General features: G+C 39.8%; 2 protein-coding genes across 7 annotated transcripts in view; one reads left to right on the forward strand and one right to left on the reverse strand.

Moving 5' to 3' along the window:
* Window positions 1–2945: 2945 nt before the first annotated feature.
* LOC139456423 (mitogen-activated protein kinase 7-like) lies at window positions 2946–25930 on the reverse strand. 6 transcript variants are annotated; one of them, XM_071238128.1, is made up of 9 exons: window positions 25897–25930; window positions 19882–20466; window positions 14854–15039; window positions 11576–11683; window positions 9257–9468; window positions 8554–9112; window positions 8161–8292; window positions 3792–5496; window positions 2946–3632 (listed from the first exon to the last, which is right to left on the reverse strand). In XM_071238128.1, exons 2-9 carry the CDS (start codon window positions 20426–20428, stop codon window positions 3458–3460), a joined length of 3624 nt encoding a protein of 1207 aa, XP_071094229.1. In that variant the 5' UTR covers window positions 20429–20466; window positions 25897–25930; the 3' UTR covers window positions 2946–3457. The 6 variants fall into 6 exon arrangements, with proteins under 6 accessions (XP_071094229.1, XP_071094227.1, XP_071094226.1 ...); XM_071238126.1 differs by lacking the exon at window positions 25897–25930 and adding an exon at window positions 21204–21288; XM_071238125.1 differs by lacking the exon at window positions 25897–25930 and adding an exon at window positions 21119–21171.
* A 177-nt stretch (window positions 25931–26107) lies between these two features.
* Window positions 26108–27335, forward strand: part of LOC139456425 (probable ATP-dependent RNA helicase DHX37) — a 60211-nt gene continuing 58983 nt past the window's right edge. The window contains exons 1-2 of the mRNA XM_071238131.1: window positions 26108–26266; window positions 26870–27064. Coding sequence (XP_071094232.1) covers window positions 26186–26266; window positions 26870–27064 — 276 coding nt within the window. The 5' untranslated portion in view covers window positions 26108–26185. The remainder of the gene's footprint in view (window positions 26267–26869; window positions 27065–27335) is intronic.

Genomic DNA, 27335 nt, shown 5'->3' on the forward strand with positions numbered 1-27335 from the left:
GACAATAAAGACATGTTTTCTTCAATATCGTAGTCATGTTTTTTTACTGCATTCAACTCACTACCCATTAGTGATGTGGCACAGGCATTTAAAAAGGCAATTGTTCCCAACATATATGTATTATTACCTCACACAGACGTAATGTCCTACACACACACATAATTCTGTAAGTGAACAGTGTGTGTTTTTGCTAGATGTTCTATCTAAAAAATATTTAGGCTCATTAAAAATATATATCTGGTTTTGCAGTTGTATTCCACTTAGAATATCAAATGGTCGGTCCTATCCACAGTAAAATAAGCTCTCTTTTCTTGCTTTAACTCACTATGTAAGATCAGATTAGGAATGCATCGTCTAGATCGTAGGAATGCTACTGGCATGGTTCAAATCGGTAGCCATTATCTTTGAAGTGTCCAAGTCTGTGGTTTGCAGACTCTGGTATAGGTTACGCCAGACACAAAATCTAAATGATCGGCCCCGCACGGGGAGCCCCTTAGCTCAACAACACAAGTCCACGATCGATTAATCAAAAGGGCTTTAATAAATCGAGCTCAAACACCCCCCAAAATCGCTATTCACAGACGCCCGGGCCACCAGAATTCAAATTACTGACCAGGCGACCACGTCTTGTATCACCGTTAACAAATCCACACATTACTGCCAAACGACAATGATGTTTTGAGCATAGAAACTAGGTGAATCGACCATGGTCTCGTGTAATGCTTGGTGTATAACGCCGCACTCCACAGGGCCTTGTCGCGCAAACAAATAGCAGCTACAGGATATATGGTCACACCCAGTATAACTATACTATATAAAATTATACTTTTACATAGTATACTGATACTGGGTGTGACCATATATCTTGTAGCTGCTATTCTGCCTGTGCTACACGCCCCTGTGAACAAGTATGTTCCCCCTATATATATGACGGCAGCCTGTAAATAGTCGAGTTTCAACCAGACAATCCACTAATTCACACTATGCGCATCAATCTTCGCAATTGGGATACGATGACATGCGTCATACAACTCAGCAAGCCTGACCACCCGAATCAGTTAGTTGCTTCTTACGACAAGCATGTGTTGCTGAAGACCAATTCGAACCCGGGTCTTCACGCTGGCGTCTGTGTTAAGTTTTCAGACGAGTCCAGATTCACAGTGGTGAGGTGAGGTGAGGTGAGGTGAAATTGGGCTTATTGCACTTATATAGCAACGTGCATGCACGTGTGTGGCTGCTTGTACTAGTCCGGACTGATGCCGATTTAGTATATAGTGCTACCTTACTGAGATACCATGCTGCAGTTTAACATGAATACCCCACTCAGACACAGTATACTGACTCGAGCCGACCAGTCCTTGTTTTAGCCCCTTAATGCGGAGCGCCAGACAGGGTAACAACAAGTACCATATTTTAACGTCTTATGGTATGACGGGGATCGAACCCCAGACCTTCCACACTCTGGGCGGACGCTCTACCACTAGACCACGGAGGCAGTCAGATTCATGGTGGACTTTCTGGATAGGCGCCCTAGCCCTAACGAAGTCATATGAACCTCAACCTGTGGCAACATGACAGATTTGGGGAGTAGGTCTGTAATGATATGGGGATCACTATGACTGCCATAACGCCACTGCATATTGTCAGTATAAGGGTCCGTCTGTGAAGATCCGGGGTTGAATAGGCCTTCAGCAACCCATGCTTGCCGTAAAAGGCAACTATGCTTGTCGTAAGAGGTAACAAGATCTGGTGGACAGGCTCACTGATTTGGTTGATGCATGTCATCATATCCTAATTGCGTAGATCGATGCTCATGATGTCAATCACTGGATTGTCTGGTCCAGATTCGATTATTTACAGACCGTCGTCATATACCTGGAATATTGCTGAGTGCCGTGTTAAACAACAAACAGTATAAGGATCACTAGAGAGTACTAGGGTAAGAACATGATTGCGTTTTATGTTCAGCGTTTGCACCCCTTGTTTGTCCATGCATCAACACGAAAACGCTCGTGCTCACAAGAAACTACCTCCAGCAGCAAAACAACACCAGAATCCAAAGGCCAGCCAGGAGGTCCTGACCTTTTCTTCCATAGAGAACGTCAGAGACATGAATGATCGGGAGACATGTACACTGACCTCAAAGGCCATCAGCTACTTTAGCCCCACTGGGTCTGATACTTCAGGTCAATGTGTCTGACACATCAGGTCAATGTGTCTCATGTATCAGGTCAATGTGTCTGACACATCAGGTCAATGGGTCTGACACATCAGGTCAATGTGTCTCATGTATCAGGTCAATTTGTCTGACACATCAGGTCAATGGGTCCCATGCATCAGGTCAATGGGTCTCATGTATCAGGTCAATGGGTCTCACGCATCAGGTCAATGGGTCTCATGCATCAGGTCAATGGGTCTCACACGTCAGGTCAATGTGTCTCATGCATCAGGTCAATGGGTCTGACACATCAGGTCAATGGGTCTGACACATCAGGTCAATGTGTCTGACACATCAGGTCAATGGATCTGACACATCAGGTTAATGTGTCTGACACATCAGGTCAATGGGTCTGACACATCAGGTCAATGGGTCTGACACATCAGGTCAATGGGTCCCATGTATCAGGTTAATGTGTCTGACACATCAGGTCAATGGGTCCCATGCATCAGGTCAATGGGTCTGACACATCAGGTCAATGGGTCTGACACATCAGGTTAATGTGTCTGACACATCAGGTCAATGGGTCTCATGAATCAGGTTAATGTGTCTGACACATCAGGTCAATGGGTCCCATGCATCAGGTCAATGGGTCTCATGCATCAGGTCAATGGGTCTGACACATCAGGTCAGTGGGTCTGACACATCAGATCATTGTATCTGACACATCAGGTCATTGTGCCAATACAACAAGAAACTACCAGAGGAGTTATTACATGACACTTTATTGAAGATATACACTTGCAGGGGTGACAGTATAACACCTTGTAGATACATCTAAACAATACCTTGTGTGATGCAGCTCAATCACTGTCTTCCCAATGAGGGAAGCTAATGGAGTATGGGCTACTCCACCTATGTACAATGTTTTGAACACCCTGGTCCTCCACACCGCCAGTCTCACTGTGTGTGTATCAAGTCTACAAACAACAGGACACCCCAGTTGGAATCTGTCATACCACCTGAGTCCAAAGATTGAAATGCAGTTGCAATGGCAGAATGACTTGGAAACTTGCAGACTTGTTTGTGAGAAAAAACAGTTTTCAGTGAAGCCATCGTTGTCATCAGAGGGAGACAGATTCGGCAAAGGAACAGAAAGCTTGTTCTGAATGTCTGGTCCTCTTCTGCATCTTCAATACAACATGCTGTGTTTGTATCTATCACAACCATTTCCTCCAGAGCATCCACCATCTGTCCACGGATTTCCTCACATGTGTATTATGAGTAGCATGGTTGCACCTAGAACCTGTGCTCAGAGTGATTGAGACTGACATCACTGTACGACACTGCCATGGGGGATGGAAGTCCCAGTTCATGTTCTAGGGCCTCCAGGTCCGCCTGGGAGATGTTCCCCCGAAGGTCCATCCAGTCAGCAAGGAGGGAGGAGGACAAGGGGCTTTGCTCCAAACGTGCACTGAAACAGGAAATTTCAACTGATCATATTACCTCAGCAATACTGTTTATATGAACCAAACAAATGTTATGTGACCTAGACACTAACTTCTTAAAATAGAATACTGTGATAAAGGAATGCTGATTGCATGTATTTTCACTTTTTCGTCATGCGTCTTACCTCTCTGCATCAACCATGAGTGCATCCAGGTCAGCCCCCACTCCATATCCACCCCCAGTTCCTTTAGGGGTGAGTGACAGCGAGGGTGGGAAGATGTCTTCCACTTGAGATTTGGACAGCTGTTTACTGAGCAAGGCAATCAGGTCTGGCTGGGCATGTGCCTGAGGTGGGGAGTTGCACTTGATCTTCAGGGCAGAGGTGTTCCTGCTGCTCAAGCCACTGGCCTGGTCAGGGCTGGTCTTGCCAAGGAGATGAACAGCAACTTCTTTCCCAGAGAAACTTGGATTGGTACCACTTTGTTCATTCAGGTAATTGGAGAATGGAACTGATTGATTGGTAAAAGTGGGTTGACCGACATAAGGAGTATGTTCAGGTGAGCCACTGCTTGAACTCATTTGTGTGAAATGTGGTGCACTATTAGAATGCACCATAGCAACGCCCTCCACTGGAAATGTGGGACTGGACTGATATCCAGTGTCCAGGCTGCGTCTCTTTGGTGGGGATGTTCGAGATTCTGGGAGCTGGTCTGGGTATGGCTGGAAGTCAAGAGTTGTCTCAACTGTTGGTGTCTGCTGGGTATCACTTTGAAGTCCCATGTTGTTGAAAAAGTCGAGCCCATCTAAAGTGATGGTGGAGAATCCAGGACTGGTCACTGTATCACTTGACTGAGAAACATTGGAGTTGAGAGTTGATACTGGCACTGTTGTGTTGCTATGACAGTACTGGCCATTTGTAGTATTATTGTGGTTGAGGCATGGAGTATCGACCACACCTTTCTGCATGACAGTATGGGATGCAACAGGATTGATAAACTGCTGTACTTGGGAGGGTAGAGTGGTTTGATTGCTGACATTCACATTTGGCACTGAGAATCCTGTAGGGGGAGCTTCTGTTGACTGAAACATGCATCCAGTGGATGTGCTAGTGTCTGCTGCTGTCAGTAAGGAATGCATGTGGTTGATGTCCACCTGCAACTGCGTGTTGTCTAGCGGGGCTGCGGGTAGGGACATGGTCTGTGTGTCTTGCTGTAGTGATATCGAGCCTGGAGGCAACGTCTGGTGGATATGCTGAGAAGGTGGTGACTGTGTGTTGACTGGATGTACACTCTCGCCACTCTGTGTGTGGCTTGGTGTTCCAGCATGCAGCTGAGACTTGCCTTCTGTGCTTGAGATGACTGCAGGCTGATGGGAAGGCACTGTGCTTGTGGCTACAGTGGGTACTGACACAGGCTCTTGTATCTGTACAGTCTGGGCCCCCTGGTGTCCCTGGATCTGCAGGGTGGGAACCTGCCCCCCTTGCAGCTGAACCGTCTGAATTTGCACCTGGCTGGTTGGTAGGGCAGGCTGCACTTGTAGTGTCTGTAGGTGAGCTGGCTGCACAGCCTGCACCTGGCTTGTTGGTAGGGCAGGCTGCACCTGTAGTGTCTGTAGGTGAGCTGGCTGCACAGCCTGCACCTGGCTGGTTGGTAGGGCAGGCTGCACCTGTAGTGTCTGTAGGTGAGCTGGCTGCAGAGGCTGCTGGGTCATGGGTGTCAGTGTCAGGCTGTTACCCTGGAGGCTGATGGCCAGACTGTGAGTGACTGTGGGGTTGTTGACCTGGGGCCCACCCAGTTGACCGGCTGGAACTCCAGTGGCTGGAGCAATCTTCTGCATACACGCCCATCTCTTCAGAAGTTCCTTGTCTTCGTTCGATAGCACATTCTGATCTGTTGAAATGTGAAGGTATTAGCAAGTGCACCTCTCATTAAATGGCCAAATCAAATCATTATATATATAATAACATGCTGTGGCACGTTTTACTCAGGGGATCAATCATGTCAACCTGCCAAGAACAAATGAGTAAGATAAACCCACTTGAGTTTCCAGTTGCCCAAAACGTGATGTGATGAGTGGCCAGTGAGAGTTATGCCCCCCTTTCACTATGACCATAAAATACCCCGAATCACCCCAAATCAGAAACTTTCGAACGGATCAATCACAAATTGTTAGAATCACCTACGCCTAAGTTACGAATATGCCGATTGTTGTTCTTACTTAATTCTTACATGATTTGTTTCAGGATGTTTTCGGGTTGCCACAAATCACTAAGAATAGCCAAAAGAACCGATTACGAAGTTGTTATGGAACATAAGAATAAATTACGAATGGATTACGATACAGCCACGAAATTGCATTTAGGGGACCCTTCCACGAAAGTTATTGACAAACAAAAACTTTTTCGCCGATTCAACAAACTCCCATGAAGTGTTAGAATTTTTGGGAATCAAATAAGATTCATTTTATGACCTCAAGAAATGATTGAGATTTATCTACGAACATGAAAATTTTCTTATTCGGGGTGATTCGGGATATTCGTGGTCATAGTGAAATGGTGGCATTACTATGGCTTTCAGATGATCATAGACCTTCATTATCACTTATCAGTCACTGCAGCTGCTTGGCCTTCAGGGCTGCAGATAGCATCTATGTGTATCATCACAATATTCTAACATCCCTCACATAATGAATGAAATGTGAAATTTTAGATAAAAGATTACTAGATAGTATGATTTCAAATTCCAATTATATTTCCAGTTATGCTAGACATTTTTTTTATAGACAGAGATTATCTTCAATCATTGTCTCATAAAATATGCCTGAAATAGAAATTAGCTGTATGAACTGTAAACAAGTGTTGGTTCCATGGGTAAATAAGTTACTACCAACATTTGTTGCTTTGGAGGTACATGTCATGTCAAGTGTCGGTTCCATGGGTAAATAAGTTACTACCAACATTTGTTCCTTTGGAGGTACATATCACGTCAAGTGTCGGTTCCTTTCACACTACAATGTGTTCACATCTCAAAGGAATGTTCACACACATAAGCTGTATCTCGTGAAACTGCCATGGTTTTGTTCTGTTTTGGGGGGAGAAGGATATATGAAACATTCAACAAATACTTGCAATGCACAAATGCTGTGAGTGTGAAAATTCCTATTTGACAATTTCGTAAGCATTTTTAAAAAAATAACAAATTCAGATTTCATGGAATTCTCGTGCAGCAATACTTCCGGTTTCGATACTGTATTCTATCCATTTCTGTCTTAATTACATGTTTTCACATTTCCCTAACTAATTAACTACCGGTATTTGCTTCAGACTTTCCTTTATTCTTTTAATTCTTTTGTTTTTGTTTTAGATTATGTTTATTTTTTTCAAACATCACAATCTTATTTTCATTTTTCAAACTTTTAATCATGTTGCACATCAACCTTTTACAGGAACATCGCTCATAAACACACAAACTTTTTTTGTGTCAACCAGAACTTTTCACTGCAGGTTGGAACATTTTCACGGCAACCTTTTGTATTTAATCCTGGTAATTTTACTGGGACAGAAGTAATTTTGAGCGGAATTAAATCATAATTACAACAATTCTCCAGCGTCATCTGCCGCTAATTAAGTGAGTGAGTTAAGGTTTTATGTCACATCGCACTAATTAAGAAAAGAATTTTGATGCAATGATAGAAAGAACATATCTGAAGCTATTTTTGTCTTGACCCATGCAGTGACAATTCACAGGATGTAATTAGTGTTTGAATAACATTGGTTATATACTTGTTACAAGTGCTGCTCATTAAACAGTGATGTGGAATACATAGTTGTTTGTTTTCAACGTATGTCTAAGTTGGCATTTCTGCTGTCCAAAATGTCTTATTGTTGATATAAATGCGATGTTTAATAATGCGAGCAAAGACCACTCGCAGTTAATTCACGTTCGCGTTAATTTTACGATTTACAGTATAACCAGTTAATTTGTCATATATGGTTTACTGAATCACCAATTGAATTCAACCAATCAGTGATCAGCATCCCACAGTTATGCCATTTCAATCGCAGAAACAACATACTGGTATCCAATAGTAAATTTACAACATGACATATTATCATGATTATGTCAAAGTATGACATATATGACATATGTATCCATTCTCTAATTCTACGACATTCTTTTACACCCTTCAACATGTCACTGCTGTTGCTGTAATTAATGGTGGGTTGGTGCAATTTACCAATCAGTTCAACATGATTTCGTCCAAAGTATTGTACTGCATAAAACAATATTGAATGAAACCTTGAATACATTTAATGAAACAGATGCAAATCATCAAGCCAGATAGATACGCTGAACACCTTTTTTGACCAGATAGCTTAATAAGAGAACGAAATTCAATACAGATTTGTTGACCTCCAAATTATCCACTTACCTACGGACAAGTAGTGACAGTAAATATTGCTGGCCCAAAATGAATTTTATAACCCGAGTTTACTATATGCTGTTTTATTTTAGTCAAATGGATTGCAAATCAACTTACAGAAGATTACTTACTTTGTTTTTCCTTCTGTCTTCTAACTCTCTCATTTGCTCTCACTCTCTTCTTCTTCCGTTTATCTTCTCTTTCCTTCTGCCGCTGAGCAGCAGTCACCACGCGCTTCCCCTCCGTGTCCTCACTGGTGGAGTCTGGGATACACATAAGATGAAGACAGTGATCATATGGTTCAGGCTCTGTCATCTCAATAAATAACATTGGATGCACTTGTAAAGAGAAGGGACAATATCACATCTCTTTCTATCCTGGTATGTCAACCAGAAACGTTCTAAAACATTTCGATCAAGTTGTGCCAAATGAATATGTCAAATGAGGTAGGTAGTGACATTTAGAATAATGAATATTTCAGATGATGAAGCAATAGCAAGGCATCCTCCTCCTCCAACACTGACCTGTTCTCTGTCTCCTTTGGCTGGCATTCAGCAGGGCCTGCTTCACTAAGGCCTTTGTGTCAGATGAGATTGTCTTGATTTCCACATGCTGCTGTTTTGTCTGTGGCTGCTGCTTACCGTCTTCCCCCTTCACCTCTGCTTTAATCACAGGCATGATGTCCATCTCCTGTTTGCCGTCTGTGGACTTGGCACTGAGCATCTCAATGTCCACAGAGTGTGGTGGTACCAGGGCATTTGTGTCCACAGTAACAATGGAGCTTCTTTGTGGCATTGGCTTCTTGAACACCTTGTCTTCCTGTTTGACTGTGTGTGTGGCTTCTGCCTTCATGTCATCGTGTTTGCCTGCTTTAGTCTGCTGCTGCTGTTGCTGTTGCTGCAGGGCCTTCAAAAGGTCATCAAGATGTTCAGAGTCCCCCTTGACAACTTCTGGCTCTTGTGGGGACTCTGGCTTAGGTGCCGGTCTCAGCACAGCATTGAAACTGAGAGTGGGTGTTTTTGGCTGATGGAAGTCCATGATCTCCTTGTATATCACCTCCTTCAAGTCATCCTTACTCATGTCCTAAACCAAACAAACAGAACATTCAGAGATTCCTGACTGATCAAACATGCTAAAGAGGTACATTAAAGACATTTAATGGCAATAGCAAAAATATTTGAATATGATGATACAAATATCTTAATCTTTACTTCTGAATAAACTTACCTTCTTCTCAAAGTCAAAGTTAAATGTTGGCACACAAATGGGCTCATCGTCTGGGTCATGGTACTTTGACAGGTAGTGGTGCTCCAGAGCTTTCTCTACAGTCATTCGTTCAGCTGGATTGATTGTTAGCATCTTGCTTAGCAGGTCAATTGCCTTCTTGCTGGCCTTGGGGAACAGCGTCTTCCACGGCACTGCCTGCCTGTGACCCAGAGCTACAACACATATGCAGAAACAGGCTTAACAGGTGATACTGCATCAGTCACCTATTGCTGGGGACTATCGGGGTCATTATTACCCCTTCAATTTAAGGGGAAATTCATGAGGCAATTTAGATTGAATTACTTGGTTTATGGAAACGTCTGCACTAGAAATCTGGAATGTTGAAAAAAAATACATTCTGGTTGAAAGGTTGTTGTTTTTGTTACCATGAGTATCCCCAAGCCACCCCCTGTCTGACACAGGCTCATACAGTGAGAAGTAGTCTGTTACATTTCACAGAAATGTCTATCAAATTATCTTACTGCATCCAATCAACCCTACTTTTAGGGCTAAATAAATAAATATGAAAGTGAGGTGAGGTGACGTGAAATGGGGTTTACTGTTGCGTCCAAGATTATTGCACTTTTATGGCGACGTTCATGCACAAAGCGACATTCATGTGTGTGGCTGCTTGTACTGATGCTGATTTCTAGTGCTAGCCCACTGAAATACCATGCCTCAGGTTACCATGAAAACCCTACTCAGACAAAGTATACAGACTCCAAGCCGACCAGTCCTTGATTTAGCCCCTTAATGCGGAGCACCAGACAGGGTAACAACAAGTACCATCTTTTAACGTCTTTTGGTATGACGTGGCCAGGGATTAAACCTTGGACCTTCTGCTCTCCGGGCGGACGCTCGACCGCTAGAGTAAGTAAGTAAGTAAGTAAGTAAGTAAGTAAGTAAGTAAGTAAGTAAGTAAGTAAGTAAGTAAGTAAGTAAGTAAGTAAGTAAGTAAGTAAGTAAGTAAGTAAGTAAGTAAGTAAGTAAGTAAATAAATAAATAAATAAATAAATTTGCAAACATTCATGGAGATGTAATTAAAGGTTATGCACCAGGAAAATAACCTCCCCTAATTTAAGATCTACTGAAAATAATGTCAAGAGACGTTTCTGGGCTTTTTGACTTTTTGAAAGGTTTGGCACTGACTGCTGATGTGTATTCAAAGTTTTTTGTTATATAACATGGTTATGTTATATTTCTAAATGAACTCTTCCCTCATATGAGCAAATGCATGAAAACCCCAAAAGTGAGAATAACTGCACCATGTTCAAAAGACAATACAAGGGCCATAATTCTGTGAAATATAAATTTTCGATGATGGTTTTCAAAACTTGATCAACATATATCATGATCTATTTCCCTCACAGATGTATGCAAAAGGTCAACCTTGTATCCATACCTAGAAACTCTGTACGTACGTGCCATTTGTGGGGGAAGTGCACCGTGTCCATGAAACATAATGCAAGGGGCATAACTCTGTAAAATGCTAATTCCCACATCTGAGTTTCCAGCTCAGTCAACATGATCAATGTGTGTATCCTTTAATGACGGATACAAATACTTGTTTCCATATTGGTTTCTGAAAGGACCCAAATTGATTTCCCCTTCTCCAGCTTCAAGGGTCCAACGTTGTTTTAGATTTCTACCAAGGTTTGGACAGAAAAAACACTGTAAACAAGGCAAAAAGTGAGCAGGGTTCACTAAGACCCATCACTTTGACTCCAAAATATTTCTAAGTTTAAAACATGAAATAAAATACTATTTTCAGAAAATATATATATCAAAATTAAACTTTGTACTAAATCTCCTCTATTAGTATGAAAACTGTTTCCAATATTTGAAAAGAAACCATGCAGTAGTTTTTTAAGTTATAGGTCACCTAAATATTTCAGTAAGAAGATTCTAAGTAAAAATATGAACAAAAGCTGTATACTTTCAGAAAATTCAAATATTGAAATCAAACTTCGCACCACAACTCTCCTATAGGTATAAAAAGTGTTCACCAAGTTTGAAAAGAATCTAATACCAAAGATCAACCACTGGCAGTGAGAGAGTTTGGTCTAATGATGATTTAAACAATATTTCAAGAATGTTACCATGTTTGGGGTCTTAGACATTTATATTTATCAAGAAAAGTCTGGAATTCAATCCCATGATCAAAGTATGTTGGCATGCAACTCCACACAGCCCTACATCGTGGAGTCACTGGGCCACTCTGCTTCCTCCCATAACATACTAACACCCATTCATCAGGGTATTTGTCCTCAGTGGCCATACCTTTCAAGATTCTCTTAATGAGGTCATTCTCACAGTTCTTGAGGACTGCCTCAGTAGGGGAGCCCAGCACGCCCACAATCAGCTTGATCTGGGAGATATAGTCCTTCCCTGCAACACACAGCATGCCATATATACAATAAAACACAGGAACCATCACTATAGCATGTCATGTATACAATAAAACACAGGAACCATCACTATAGCATGTCATGTATACAATAAAACACAGGAACCATCACTATAGCATGTCATGTATACAATAAAACACAGGAACCATCACTATAGCATGTCATGTATACAATAAAACACAGGAACCATCACTATAGCATGTCATGTATACAATAAAACATAGGAACCATCACTATAGCATGTCATGTATACAATAAAACACAGGAACCATCACTATAGCATGTCATGTATACAATAAAAAACAGGAACCATCACAATAGCATGTCATGTATACAATAAAACACAGGAACCATCACTATAGCATGTCATGTATACAATAAAACACAGGAACCATCACTATCGCTTGCCATGTATAGAATAAAACACAGGAACCATCACTATAGCATGTCATGTATACAATAAAACACAGGAACCATCACTATCGCTTGCCATGTATAGAATAAAACACAGGAACCATCACTATCGCTTGCCATGTATAGAATACACACACAGGAACATATAGCACAGAATGCCATGTATAAAAGTAGTGGTATTTGTAAATAGGGAAACTGCCCCTTGACTGCATTTAGTTTATATGTGCATATAGCTATCATGATGTGTAAACTGCATGACACCATGGAGCACCTATCCCGTAGGGCCTAGATTTTCGAAACGATCGTAGCCCTAAAATTATCGTAAAGTATTCGTAAGGAAATCGTAGGCTATCGTAGCATATTTTTGAAACTATCGTAGCCCTGAGATATCTTAAGTTTGTCGTAAATCTAAGATAGCCCCATACCTGTCGTAAATTTATTCTATCTTCATCCAAGATGGCGGCATACTTTTCCATAGATATTTTGCCAAACAATTAGTCTTCTTTACGTTCAAACATTGACATTTCATTTTGTAAAACTGAGTGATTCAAATTGACACTTCGAAAACACGAGGAATGCATCAAGGATTTCACATCAAAAATGTTCTTAATCGTGACAGCGATCCACATAACTATGGAGTCGATAGCTTACAATATATTTCTATCCGATTCCAAGCTGAAGAAATGTGAAACAACGTACCTTTTTGATAATTTGGGAAGGATAAAAACGGAAGGTGTCGGAAGGGAACAGTAATGACCGTGACCTTATTGATAACTCAGGGGGTGCTAATCTTAGTTCAAACTCTAGTTGAGAGTGGTTTCCCTTTGTATTCGCCCGGAATACCTTGCTCAATGTTACAGTTTTCATAAAGCGCAGAGTTTCGCTATTATATTTTCTGGATCGCATTTGTGTCAATGCTAATGTCTTTATTTTTGCATTTTATGAAGTTAAATCAATCTACAAATGTTAAAAAACCCATAAAGGTTTCACATAAGATTTTTTATTGAAAATCGTGTGGGACGGGTGGTTTTCATAATTGAATTTTCACTATACAGTGTAGTATTTATTGACTTCACAAGGAAATACATGTGATCAAATATTTGTATGCAATATTTAATATTATTCTTGCAAAAGTAATTGAATTTTTTTTCATTTTAAATTCAATACCTATGTTATCTATATCCTCTTGAATGACTAATATTTGACAAAAAAATGATTAAAACTGTCTGTTGAACAATTGCATTCTCTAAAAACAGCTGATTAACGGCATATAGATGTATTCCATTAGATAACTATTTCAATGAAATTTTGACAGCAAAAGTTAAGCACAGATTTTCGTATCGAAAAACTCAAATAAAAAATGGGTTCCCATGATCGTTCCAGTTCTCGTCAAAATGTAGCATTGTTTGCGCATTGTCCAAAATTCACTTTCCAATATTTGTTCGCAGAAAAAAAGTTTATTGAATGAAATTTACTGATCAATATAAAGTACACATTTTCAAAATAATAATCTTTGCATTCAATAAACCGGTTTTAAAATATTTTGGTCTTTTTAATATTTAAGCATACATCTTCCTGACAAATCTGTTGTTTAGCTCTACTTAATTTAAAAGGATAAAAAATGACTACATTATAGGTATGTTCAGGTTAACTTGTGTCGTGTTCCATGAGACAACATAACTTGACAATTCCTAAATTATCTCTCTTTGCGAACGAAAATTAGTGTCACTTTTACATTTTGAAAATAATTATGGATCTAGATAGATAAAAAAAAATATTTCATCATCTAAATACTAACAGCTTGATATTGTATTTAAGTCCTTGGTTAATTCGTGAAATATATTGGATACATAAATAACAAAACAAACATAACAAACTTGCTTGTGGGTGCGCTGCTTCCTGAACAAGTTTTTTTGAGTGTTTCCATGTATAATGTTGGTGTTAACACTAATATAAACTTGACTTTTGACATAAACACAAAAATATACAGTATACATCACTTAACATCAGACTTGAACACACATGTTAAATGCTGAACGCATATGCAGTTCGATCAAAGGTCTCGTCATTGTCATTTGGAATAACGTCCCTTACTTTCATCCTTGACTTTGTACACGCTATGTTTATATCATACAGTTCTGCGCGCTCACGAGAGAACCATTTGAAGGGGAAATAGTGAAGTATCTATTTATTGGTTTTGCAAAATGCTATTGCATGGCACACGAATGCTATTTGTGTTCGGGTAGTCATGGCATCATTTATCATAAGAACAAAACGTCTACATGTAGGATTGTACAGAATTTCACTCAAATATGTGCATGTTAAACAATGTGACCTGACGATGTGATCATGAATTCCCTGTCACTTATATATGTTGTTATTATTGTCAGCAGCTGGGAAATCCCAGTGACGTCATTGGGAAACACCCTGCTTTTTCAATCTCTAACACAAATGAGTTCTTTGTCAGAGTTACGATAGGTAGATCTATCTTATCTTAACCTTAAGATATCTTATCTTTGAACGTAAGTTGTTAAGATTTATCTTAGCTGGGATCGTTTCGAAAATCTAGGCCCAGCTCTATACATCGTGGCCATCACTGGTAAAAATAATCTGCAGTGAACATTTCCCAATATGTTACTTTTCTCAGTGTCAATACGACACAAATATATACATGCTTGAAATTTCATTCATTATGTCAAACAGGTTCATAGACTACTGTGACATGGCTCAACTAACCTGGAAACAAATGCTTTCTGCCCAGCATCTCTGCGAAGATACACCCAACAGACCACATGTCAACAGCAGTCCCATACTCCACGAGGGACAGCAGGATCTCCGGGGCGCGGTACCATCGGGTAGCCACGTACTGGGTCATGTAGTAGCACGGCTCGTCGGGGGTCTGGAAGATACCTCGGGCCATACCTGCAGTACGAAACACGATGCAAAGTCACTCTTCACACACTTGGACACCCCTTTCAACATGGTCAATTATTTCTGGATGCAGATCTGTCATTTCCAGAGTTCAATGAGATGGCATACCAAGGGGTGGGGACGGAAAAGAGGGGTTCTCTGTGGTCTACAGGAGATTTCTAGGGACTTATTTGGCTTTGGAGTATTCCTAATTGTCATTGGGTAGTGTATGTTGTGTTCATGAATGAACCGACAACAATACCATCATGTTCATTTTATTAAGTACTCCCATGTGTCTTGCACTCATTTAGGAGTCCAAATTAAACATAAAATTCACCTTAAGACTCCAACAGTTCAAAATAAAAAATAAATAAAAATAACAGCCACACACCAACTCTTGCTAATCTTTCAACTCACTTCACATACAGTTGACTGCACAAATTGATGCAGGGTTCTTTCTAAAACATGGCAATATCCAACCGAGCCTTATGTACAAGCATACCTTACATGACAGGTGCAGCTCAGTACTGTAGACACACAGGCAGAAGGTTACAGAAGTGTTCTCACATGACTGCCATGACACGGCAGGGATGATTTCATAAACTTGCAACACTTTTCAGGGTTAATAATTCCCTGTATTAGAGTGCCATTGGCAAAGTTAAATTCCTAATCATGTAATAGCACGGAGACAAACCATTCACACTTACAAATCACACTGTTTGTTTTTAGATTGGTTCGATGCTCAAATTCAAATGAACATACTGGTATGTTGTGTGAACCAATGCTCATGAATGCATCACATGTGACGTCTTAGATCCACGACTCGTGATGCACAATTTGTCATGTGCAGGATTAGCATGTTAAGTTTGGCAATCACATGCAGCATATTGTAGTCTATGGGTCAGCAAGTCACCAATAATGAGAATATCATCACCATGAAAATCCTCAACGAGCATCCGGCTCGCACCAAGTTTGAATATATGGACCAGCCAGTGAGACAGCAGTATTTCACACCTTGTCTTGCATGTAATAGATTAGACAAAGTGTGTAAGTCAGTTATTCTATCCATACTTTGATGGCTACGATAAAATAGATAACCTTTAATATTATATAGATTTAGATTTTCCAAAAGACTTTGTTAATACTTTGAGTTGGTCTACTTTTGGTTTGAGTTTTGTGTTGTTGACAGCTGGCATATTAGGTAAGAACCATCAAGCTTTCATAGCTCTACAAGACTTGTAACAGCATTATTTTTTGCAAGTGTGAAAACTTTGTACATATACACGATAAATATTATTTTTACATACATATATATATTGGTAGTAGGAGTACGTAAAGCTGTTTACACAATCCCATGAAAATCAGATCTTTTACACAGATGCCTCTCTGATCTGACTATACAATGTGTAATCCCAAACACCACAGCCATACTCCTACATCTGTTCATTACATCATGTGTGCATACTTACTGTGGGCCCCCTCCACATCCATCACTTCCATCCTAGTGAACACTTTGGAACCCCTTCCAAAAGGATGAGTATATATCCTAGCTGTCTGTCTGTCTGCTAGCCCTGCTCAGTGCTACACCAACACCTCCCCTACGTCCTCCCTCAGATGACAACTATTGGATGTTAGAGTTGCAAATTGTGTTCGAATGGCAGATCATTGCTGTGTGTTTGAATTGCCAGCCAGCTGACCTTGAAATTCTGTTTGCCAACAGCAGTGGTATTGCCAATGTTTGTCCTCAAACAACGCTGTGGAGCTGGAAAACATTCCTCCCGAGCTGACAGCATCAACACAGCCATCCACCACATCGACTACCGATGCAGCACACTGGAGGCGGCAATAAGCAGTACCCTTAATCACATTCAACATTGCACACATATCCATGTTCCCCTTTTCAAAGCTATGCATTTAGGTGGCATGAACATGTGTGACAGTGAGCTGAGATTAACATGTGATGTGTAATAATGTAGGAGATTGGTACAATTTGGGACGTTATTGTCAAACACTGGGAGGAAATAAACAATGAATGTTGAAGCAGGTCGAGGGGAGAACTTTTTTCCTCTTCATCAGTGACTTCAAATGAGTCAACAGGGTTCTGATTTGTTAATATCTTAGGCCACTGACCATGCTTTCAGATTTCATTCACAACAAATTCTTTAAATAGACATGATAATAATGAAGAAAGTGCTATAGAACCATGGTAACATAATAAAACAAATAATACATAATAAAAAAAAGGACTTAAATGCTGGAAATGTAGGAAGTGTAGGACCTGGTGGACCTAATTAATCCTCAAGTATACAGTGTATTGTATCTCCATCATATAATGATAAATACACTGTTATCAATAGGGGGTGGTCGGGTAGCCTAGTGGTTAAAGCGTTTGCTTGTCACGCCGAAGACCCGGGTTCGATTCCCGACATGGGTACAATGTGTGAAGCCCATTTCTGGTGTCCTCCGCTGTGATATTGCTGGAATATTGCTAAAAGCGGCGTAAAACCAAACTCACTCACGTTATCAATGGTTATCATTATACATGGAGATATAATCACCTCCATAACCAATGATGGCGGACATGCAGATTGCAGCCTGGACATTGAAGGCACACTCACTACACAGGTAGAATGCTGACAGGTAACATATTAGCAAGGCTTTTAGTACAGAAGGTCAGACTTCCCTGTGTACATGATGTATATAGAAAAGTGTTTCTGGCAGCTTTTATGAATATGCACATTCACGATGCTTGTTCTCACAAATATTTTGCCTCTACCTCCAAAAATTTTAAACATCAACAAAGAGAACTTAGGTGCGTCATCTCTATGCATCATTTCTATATTTTAGAGGGAGTGAGTATGGTTTTATGCTGCCTTAAGCAATATCACAGCAGGGGACACCAGAAATGGGCTTTGTACCCTTCGAACGAGTGAATGCTTTAACTACTTGGCTACCCAACCGTCCCTCTATTTTAGACAGCTAAAGACAAATAAACATTTTTAATATTGGGTATATATCTTCTTATTTCTGAATAACTGGTTTGTGATAAGGGACTGGTCATTCATTATTACTATGTGGAACGACAGTTCCAAGACCTGTCTAATAACTCAGTGAAGGAACATAAACATGTTCACTCCACATGAAACAAGAGCACATAGTTCAGCCTACAGTAGGATTGATAAAATAGTTACCATGGTTACTACTGTTGAAGATTCCAGGGAAACAACATCGAACATACTAATCATGCAGGGTTAGAAATTAACACTAGCCTGTTAGTCCAGGACTAGTACAAATTCCTGTGGGCTAGTACAAATTTCTCCATTGTTTTAACGTTACAATGGCATTTTATCTTTACCCAGGCTAGAGAAGCTTCTGAGTTTAGTTCTAATCCCGATCATGGTAATATGGAAGATAGGAGTTATTCCTGGAGCAGAACTAAGAAACTGTCTTAACTATCACCATAGAAACAGAGACTGAAAATATTGCCAAAGCAACGATCCACGCCGCCAGGGTACACTGACAAGCTGTCAACCATGCCACCGAGTCTCACCACCCAATCCATTAGATTGCCTCGAAAGACAAGCATAGGTGGTTGATGACCGGTTCAGACCGGGAGTCTCCACTGACTTACAAACATAATGGTGGGTCTTTGAAGGGATGCTTCTCTTTAATTTGTGCATACGAAGAAATAATGTTTCATTGTTTTTAATGTGTTTTTGTCTATTATCATGATATTAGGACAGTAAAAGAAGCTCTATTCCAAAAATATTAGCTTCTGCAGTGATATGGCCATCAAATCATCTGTTTCAGTCAGAGGGGTTTATTGAAATTTTATACCACTGATTGACCAATCAAAATTAAGTATTTTCTAAATTCAGGGTGGAATTAAAGCCCGACCCTGACTATAAATAGCCCGCAAGGTGGCGGTGTTTCACTTTCGAACAATGACTGACAATGTAAACACAACCGAGTGTCGGGAGACCATAAGGGAACCAGATCACAATTGACCGTCAAACTTCGTATCAACTTGAATGACAAACCATGGATACAACAAATGGCTCCATATCAAGATATATGTCAATAGATTTTCTGTAGTTTTATCAAAAAAAATCGAATCGATCGTGTTTGGCGTCTGCATCAATCACAGTGGGCGGAGCTTATTTACGGTTGCGCTATAAATAGCAAAGCACATGGTCATGTGTACATGTGACACATTCAATGCATTTGTGGTCACCGATTGCCGTATATATTGTGAGAAATGGTAAATGTAAACTGCAGAAATACCGTACACCAAAGGATAGCGATTGGTGCCCCAACACATATTATGTTTCTTCATTTACACTGCTCATATGCATCACGACAAACGTATTTTGTTCTAGTCCAGAGATCTAGAACTATAATTTGTGTGTTGGATAAATCGTGGACATTCCACGGTATCATTTTACGAAGATGTGAAGACAACATGGCCGGTAGGTTTTGAAACGAAAGATGTACGCGTTTGTTGAAAAGTCTTGGAATCGTTTGGTAGATATTTATATTACCATTAAAAACTTATGTCCTTGTTGTCAAACGCCCCACGTGGGTGGGTGTTTACATGACGTCACCCGTTTACGCATTAACCAATGAAATGTATGTGTTATCATGACGTCATATTGACCTGTCAGATCACTTGTATAAGCTCCACCCACTAGAGTGCGGTAGTTACTACCGCAGATGGGGCTTTAATAATAAGGACCAGTAGAATGAGCAGCAGGCATCTCTACCAAAGGAATATTTGTTTTCTTGGAATACTCCAGACTTCATGGTATACGTCTTATAACACAACATACTGTATAAATACTAATCGTTATTCACCAAAGTCTCCGATCCTGACATGACAGTCTTCATTGACGAGGAGGTTGCTGGGCTTGAGATCCCTGTGGATGACATTGGCAGAGTGGATGTACTTCAGCCCTCGCAGGATCTGGTAGAGAAAGTAGCGGATGTGTTCTTCGGTCAGTTCTTGTTGTGTGTAGATGATGCGATGCAGATCACTTTCCATGAGGTCAAACACTACATATATCTCCTGGAAAAGTTCCTGCTTTGGCTTCAGGATTTCCCTGATATTGATGATGTTATCATGGTTGAAGTGTTTCAGGATCTTGATCTCTCGATATGTTCTCTTTGTTACTGTCAGTGCATCAAACACGTGAGGAATCTTCTTGATGGCCACTCTGTCTTGAGTTTTTCTGTGAGTGGCTGAGCAGACAACACCATATGCTCCAATGCCAATGTTCTCTATTGGTTTGTAATCTGTGTCCTGCAGATCAAACTTTACACTGAAAGTTCTCTTGGCCAGGTTTTTCTTGATCTGATCCAATGCTACCTTGGTCATGTTGTTGGTTGGTGTTGTGCTCGTCATCGTGATAGTGGAAGGTGAGGACGCTCAGTCTCACCTATCTGAAACACCAACATGATATGCAGGATTACCAGGAGTACCCACAGGAAGCTGGAGAAGTACAAGAGTTCTATACTTAACAAAGTGATGTTCATCAGTCTGTGTCGAAACCATTAGAGTCTACTTACCCAAATATGGTACAAAGCAACATTTTCAGTAGAGTTTAGTACAAAACATACAAAACACATGTGGCTTGTAGATAGGTTTGGGGGATGGGAAGAAGACATGCATACCATAAGGACTAGCCTAGACCATATAATGACACCTATGAGCTTGAAATTTGAATAGGGACCATGAGCTTTCCTGACAATATGGGCCAGGCCCAGTTGGCAGTTGTGTTGTGTGGTGCATCACTTCCGCTATTGACATCACTCTCGCCACTGACACACACACACACACACACACACACACACACACATCTGATACTCTATAGCATCATGGTCTCAAACGTCTTTCGTATGATGTGCAGTATATCGCTCTAGGCTTACCTGATATTGGCCGAACGTTTCAAACTCGCATTCACTCTGACAAGGAAAACAGCACAGACATTCCTGAAGCTCACATTTAAGCACGTTTGTCCGAGATGTTCCCGTAGATCTACCTGACATTACCCTAACAACTCCAGCTGAAGGTGCGACTCCAGCCGGAACTTACTTTGTTGTTCATATCAAATTTCTGGTCCACAACTTCCGGATTCACACTTTTATGGTACGCTAACTTGTTACTAAAAATAGTTTACCATTCATAAAGGGAGACAACAAGCATGACAAGTGCTCGTCAAGCTCCTCACAGCAATAGTCCGTTCGCGGAGCTCTCTATACTACCGAGACTGTGACGAAGGTGTCATGCGCACGGAAGGAGCTTGAAGTGCTTGTTTCAGAAGGGAGACAACCGACTGAGTGAATGCTTCATTGGAGTAACATTTTATGTAACCCACAGATTTGTCAGATACCAATAATTTGTGTTATTGTCGACAAGATATCGCCAAAAGAGTTATATATATACATTATTGTGATTAGTTACTTTGCTTCCAACAAAGTGCCACAGGCTCGAGTGCGGCGGTAACAAATATTATTTTTCGCTATTTATGCTATATATTTATTGATATTTATGTATCATTTGTCATATTGATATTTATATTTCCCCTAGCTGTTAGTTCACATTACCATGTATCCCAGCGAGTCCAATAACCAGTATTATAGATACAAATATTATCCAAAGTTTGATTGGTTAATTAAAGTTCTGAAGCAATCTACAAAACGTCAGGAAGGTAACTATGCTGCGAGTTTTCCTTTCGAGCATGCGTGATGTACAATAGATGCTCACAAGTGTGACAAGGAAATATAATAACTATTGTAAAAATGTTTTGAACACATTTTGACTACACTGTAACTCGTCAATAGGTTATGACTCGACCTTGATATACAACTGCAATGCAATAGGCCGTCTTAGCTGTTGGGGTGTTAAGGCGAAGTTAAATGCCCTCCCTGGCATCCAGGGTGTTAAAGCAACACTGAACGTGTTAAGCTATACGTGTACTTTAAAACATAAGTTAATCACGTTCAAACCTAAGCCCAGTTGTCACAAAAGAAAGTTTTGGAAGCTAAGCACTGGCCGTGCTCCCTTCAACAAAACGATCCTAGAGCCTATATCAAAATATATGAAACGAATAAGGGAACATAATATAGGGAAATAAGCTTTACTGTCAGTACATTTGAAATAGCGCACATACAAGGTAAACACATGTCAGTATCGAATGTTGGGATGTGTTTATGTGCATTTCAACGCGTATTTAGTTGACAAGCATATCATTTTACTATGTCTAAAACTAGGTGATCCCTTATTCATTTCCATCAGTATGGGAGTTACATCACCTTATCGCTAAGATAAGGAACGGGTCTCAGGACACAAGCCTGCCATAAACGGAAAGTGTTTAAGTTCTGATTAGCAAACGGCACCAGTTCTGCAGTACTGTTGCCTTTAATGTATATACAAAGTAAAAAGGAAAATATTAACCCGTTATGTGCCACAAACAATCCCAATATGTCTACATTTCAACGAAGTCAAATGCTTGGCCTTGGAAACGCATCTTAAAAAATAAACATACCAGTTCAGCAATTTTCTACTTCTACATTTTGTACAAAGTTTCACAATTAATATCAGACAGCTTATGCTCGGGAGTTTTACATTTTTTGTACAGCAAAAAACTTTTTGCCTTGGAAACGCCCATACAATATCAAGGCACTACTTCAGCCCCTGGTTAATACATGCACAAGTTTGGATGGAAGACCTTTAACGGTTTTTTAAGTACTGCTCCGGAAATGAAATACGGACGGACAGACAGACAGACCAGGTGATGACTTTGTATATGCCGGGGTGATAATAAGCCTCAATACCAGTATTATAGCACATAGCACTTTCAGCACTTTACAGTTACTGTTGTGTTTACAAAGTTTCGCATTATGCTCCAGAAGCGAACCCTGCCTTTTGTTCTCAACCTCATGTAATCTTAGATTAAGCCGGTTATGTAACTAAGAACGTCCAGAGAAGATGTACATTTAAAATAATGTTGCAAAATATAACTTAATACACAACAACACCTGCCTCTAATAAACGCTGGTTCAAAGGATTTCCGAAAAAAAACAATACAGATAGACACGACACCTATTCAAGCATTTAAACAACATAAAACAGTAAACCTTAATGCTAGGCATCAACACGGTGCCAAACCGCACTCTGGGTGGCATCAGCACAATATCATATATTAACTTGGGATGAGGGAGTGAAACAAACATAAAAGGTGTCGCACATCACATCACTTACATGACAACAACGCCTGATATATAAGGCGCCTGATATCACACATATATTGCTTTATATGCTGTGCGTGCGTGAGTGCGGTTGTTACCTCTAGGGCTGGGACGGGTAACTCCGGTCGGGTGGGTCCTGAGTAGGACCAGGGTACCCACAGGACTACCCGTGGTTAGTCATGTGATATATTGTTTAATTACAATAACAATAAAAATGTATGAGTAAACTAGTACAAGCCGCTAATGTTCGCATTTTTTCTGACAACGCGCACATTCCTTTATATGTTTGAGTAAAGACAAAGCTTCTGTGTATGCATGATCAGATCGTTTTGTACCCTATCAAAATACTTTTTGCCAGGGCATAAGTAAAACAACTCCCAATAGAACATTTTGTAGCGCAGGTAATAGGGGGTCGGGTACCCGGGTACTAAATGTGGACTCATCCAAGCTCCAGTTACCTCCACCACACATGTCTTCAATAGACTCTGAAGCGGACCTAAAATAGCTTCATGAATGTTCTTGCAGGATGTTACTCTAAAAGATAATACATGACCCCCTTTCATTTTTATATGATCGCCAAAAGGCATATATGTACCATATGCCGGGGTAGCGGCGATAGTTTACCTTGACGAAGACTACATACATCTAAGACAAAAGACGCACTCTGTGGCTTTAATTTGAAATGAGATCATGTCTCTTAGCCGCGCATTTTCGTGCGCAAAACACATACAGCATTACAGACATTCACCACCTATCCCCCTGCGTAACCTGCAAGCGAACTTGTCTCCTCACCGAGCAATGTTATGTGCGAAAATCCGACAACCCAATCAAAATGCGCGTAAGGATGGAGATACTTTGATATAAATAACCCCGAGTAGATAAAGCAAATTGTAACCGTGAAAACTATATATCATCATTTTGACAATACAAAGTACATAGATAACTGCATTGTGTTGTGTGAATTGTAATTGTTAATACAGATGCACGGTGAGAGATTAAAATCAACATACGTGTTTTTGTTTACATTCGGATCAAAACAGCGAGTTTATCTCTGACAATCTATTTGGCTTTCCAAATTTAATTCAGCTTAATATCCATTTTGATATGTACTTAGTGGTGTTAAATATTATTGAGTGAACGAAATAGCCATCATTTTCAAAACAATTTAAATTCAAATGTAATATTACCTTTAATAATAAATATTGTGATTATTGTTCACTCTATTGGCAATGTTTCTGAAGTTGTTGAGATAATAAAAGCCAAATTAAAGACAAAGCCTGATTTTTCTCGGGCTATCCATATTTCATTAAAATGCCACAAGGGTGTGTAGGTTTTTTTCAACTCCAAAAACAAGAAAGGTAACTGACTTTAAAAGTTGTTTCCACGACTATATTAAAGTCAGTTAACTCCCTTGCCTCGGAAAGCTGGGTTAGTCAACTTGATTAACATCTCGTTTACTAAAGTTGTAATATGACTACATGAATTCTTCAGTTTAAAATCTCCTTCAAAGTCATTATATAAAAGTTTAATGCCTATTGTTGATTCCATGTGTTGAACACAACCTATGCAGATTTGCCAAACACCAAGAGTTTTTAAGATATCAGGAATACAAAATGTAGATATTCCAAAGTCATGCATTGTTTAGGGATAATGTGTACCCAAACCATCTATCAAAATATCTATATAAATATAAAACTGTCAGATATCAACTCTTGAGTTAAATTAGGAGACGATCTTGAAGTTTCCCGAGCACAATATTCCGTTTTGTCTCATCGCTGTTATATACTTTTATCATGTTAATGTGGGATGACAGGTCGAACGTGATCGTAATGGGCAATTCATCTCGCCCCTCAATATAGATCAAAAACTTGTCTGCTGTTATACCTAAAATCACATACGCAAGGCATAAGAGACAAATCTGTTATTTCGAACTTTGAAAATTCTAAACGTAGAATGTAGCTATATGATGTCATTAAAAGAAAGCAATCAATGCTGACAGAATTTGTTTATGGAAACTAAATGTAATGGCTATATATTAATAGTTTTAAATAACATAACTGGATATTTATATTGGATCGTGTATTGACAAACGTGTACGTGTATTGGGGCTTATTACAGCTGAAAACATATTTGTTTTACATACTATCATTCCTAATATTAATTTAAAAAACGCATCACAATCGCGATTCTTAAATGTCGAAATAGACAAATGACATACCTTTTCACTGCAAGATCACTGTTTATTTATTTTTTTATCATGGTTCGAAATATGCATTTTGGAAATTAATGACGAACAGAAAAAAATGTTAAAGTTAGATTATTTTTCAGCAAACAATTTAAATATTTTTCACAGATATTTACAGTATTAAATTAGTTGTTATCCATAAAAGTGTGTCTACCTTATATCACAGAGGTTTCATTCTTTGTAAACTAGCGTTAAGCGAATGTTACTGTAACAATTATTACAAGTGAACAGAAACAGAAAAAGAGTTTGTGGTGGGCACAATATTAAAGTCGTGGGTCGGCTTGTCCCGGAATGACGAGACTGGGACCCTGCCTCCGTTGGTTGCCGCACACTACACAAAGGCGAAGGCCAGTCTAACAACAGTAAAAAAGACTTACTACTTGATAAAATTAGCGCAGAGGTCTGATCAAGGGAACGATCGAGTCAGTTTCCGGACCATTCGTGATCAATTCGTGTCATTCCAGGCAAAGGCTAATACGTCTTTTCGCGGGTTACGGAAAAGAGCCAGTGGTCACGAATGTACCCTTCCCTTTCCCAGATTACACACCTTACTTTTTCGAGTATTATATCTAAGGGACATAACTCTTCCCGTTTATTTACGAGCACGTTTCTCTCCGAATCAGCTGGGATGTTATCTGTTGTGTTGTAAGGTATACTATATTACTAATGGGGAAATCTAAGCGTAAATTCAACTGGAAAGCTAGGCAACAGACAACCATTGCTGTAGACCATAGTGAGCAGAAAAAGGTAAATATCAGGAGGCATGGTTTACTGATTACATGAAAAGAATGTTAGAGAATTAGAAACAGAAAGATCTATATACGTCTTTGCAACAGTTGAATTATATCTCTTAAAGTGTTATTAGTTCAAATGCTGTCATATGTGATCTGGACATAGCCAATATGCCTGACACCAATCTCACCATCTCCTTAATGGGACCACCATTCACCCCGTGCACCGTGCGCTCATCAGGATACATGTACCGGTACTCAAACTTGTTTTAATATCTTCAGACTCTTGTGTTTTCTCACACAACTGTTCACTCGGTATGCTGCTGTTCATGAGTGATGTTGGTAACTGATTTTGACTATCCTACATTTACTATTTGTAAATAAATAACAAAATTAAGTCTACTAGAATTTATAGTTTCTGTAAAAACAAAAGGACAATTTCAAGAGGTCTGTTTCCTGTACTTGGAATGAGTCAAGGATGGCAAAGGAAAGGGTCAGTTTGTACTGCATAGGAATCGTGCAAAACACAGTCTGTAAGCATGGTAGGATAACTTTGACTGGTTAAGAAAGAGCTATGATTTTAACTTTATTTTGATGAAGAATTGTTTTAATTTCCCAGATAAGACTAGATCTAAAGGGAGACACCACAAAAGAAGAATCTGTCCAAGAGGAAGACAGCAATGCTCTGGTCTTGCCTGGTAAGAAACGTCCGACTAAGAAGAGGAATGACAACACACCACGAGTGAAGAAACTCAGCAAGAAGGAGAGGAAAAGGTTGCAGAAGGTCATAGAAGTGAAAGAAAAGAAATCAAAGGTAAAATCACAACCATGTTCTCAATGAAATCTGTGATATCCAGATATCCTGTTTGTCTGTTTGTTATGAATATGTAGATGCTAAAGAATGGCAACAAATATTGGACCTTATGGCTCGCATCCGTCTGGTGGTATTACTATTAGATCCCCAGATCTGGGAACATGTATAAACCGAATTGGAGCAGAGATGTCTGGACACAGTGTGATATGTCAGGGCTAGATCTAACTATATATGACATGCACTAGCATGACTTGTGCATCCTGATATTTTA

The sequence above is a fragment of the Haliotis cracherodii genome, unplaced genomic scaffold (genome assembly GCF_022045235.1).
Source record: "Haliotis cracherodii isolate W230 unplaced genomic scaffold, xgHalCrac1.p SCAF_11, whole genome shotgun sequence".
Lineage (NCBI taxonomy): Eukaryota > Metazoa > Mollusca > Gastropoda > Lepetellida > Haliotidae > Haliotis > Haliotis cracherodii.

Coding starts and splice junctions, on each gene's coding strand:
- LOC139456423 (XM_071238128.1), bottom strand. CDS start 20,428: ATGACGAGCACAACACCAACCAACAACATGACCAAGGTAGCATTGGAT. Junction 11,684..14,853: donor CAGAAAGCATTTGTTTCCAG/GTTAGTTGAGCC, acceptor TGTGTGTTGCAG/GGAAGGACTATATCTCCCAG. Junction 9,469..11,575: donor CATTAAGAGAATCTTGAAAG/GTATGGCCACTG, acceptor TATGTGTTGTAG/CTCTGGGTCACAGGCAGGCA.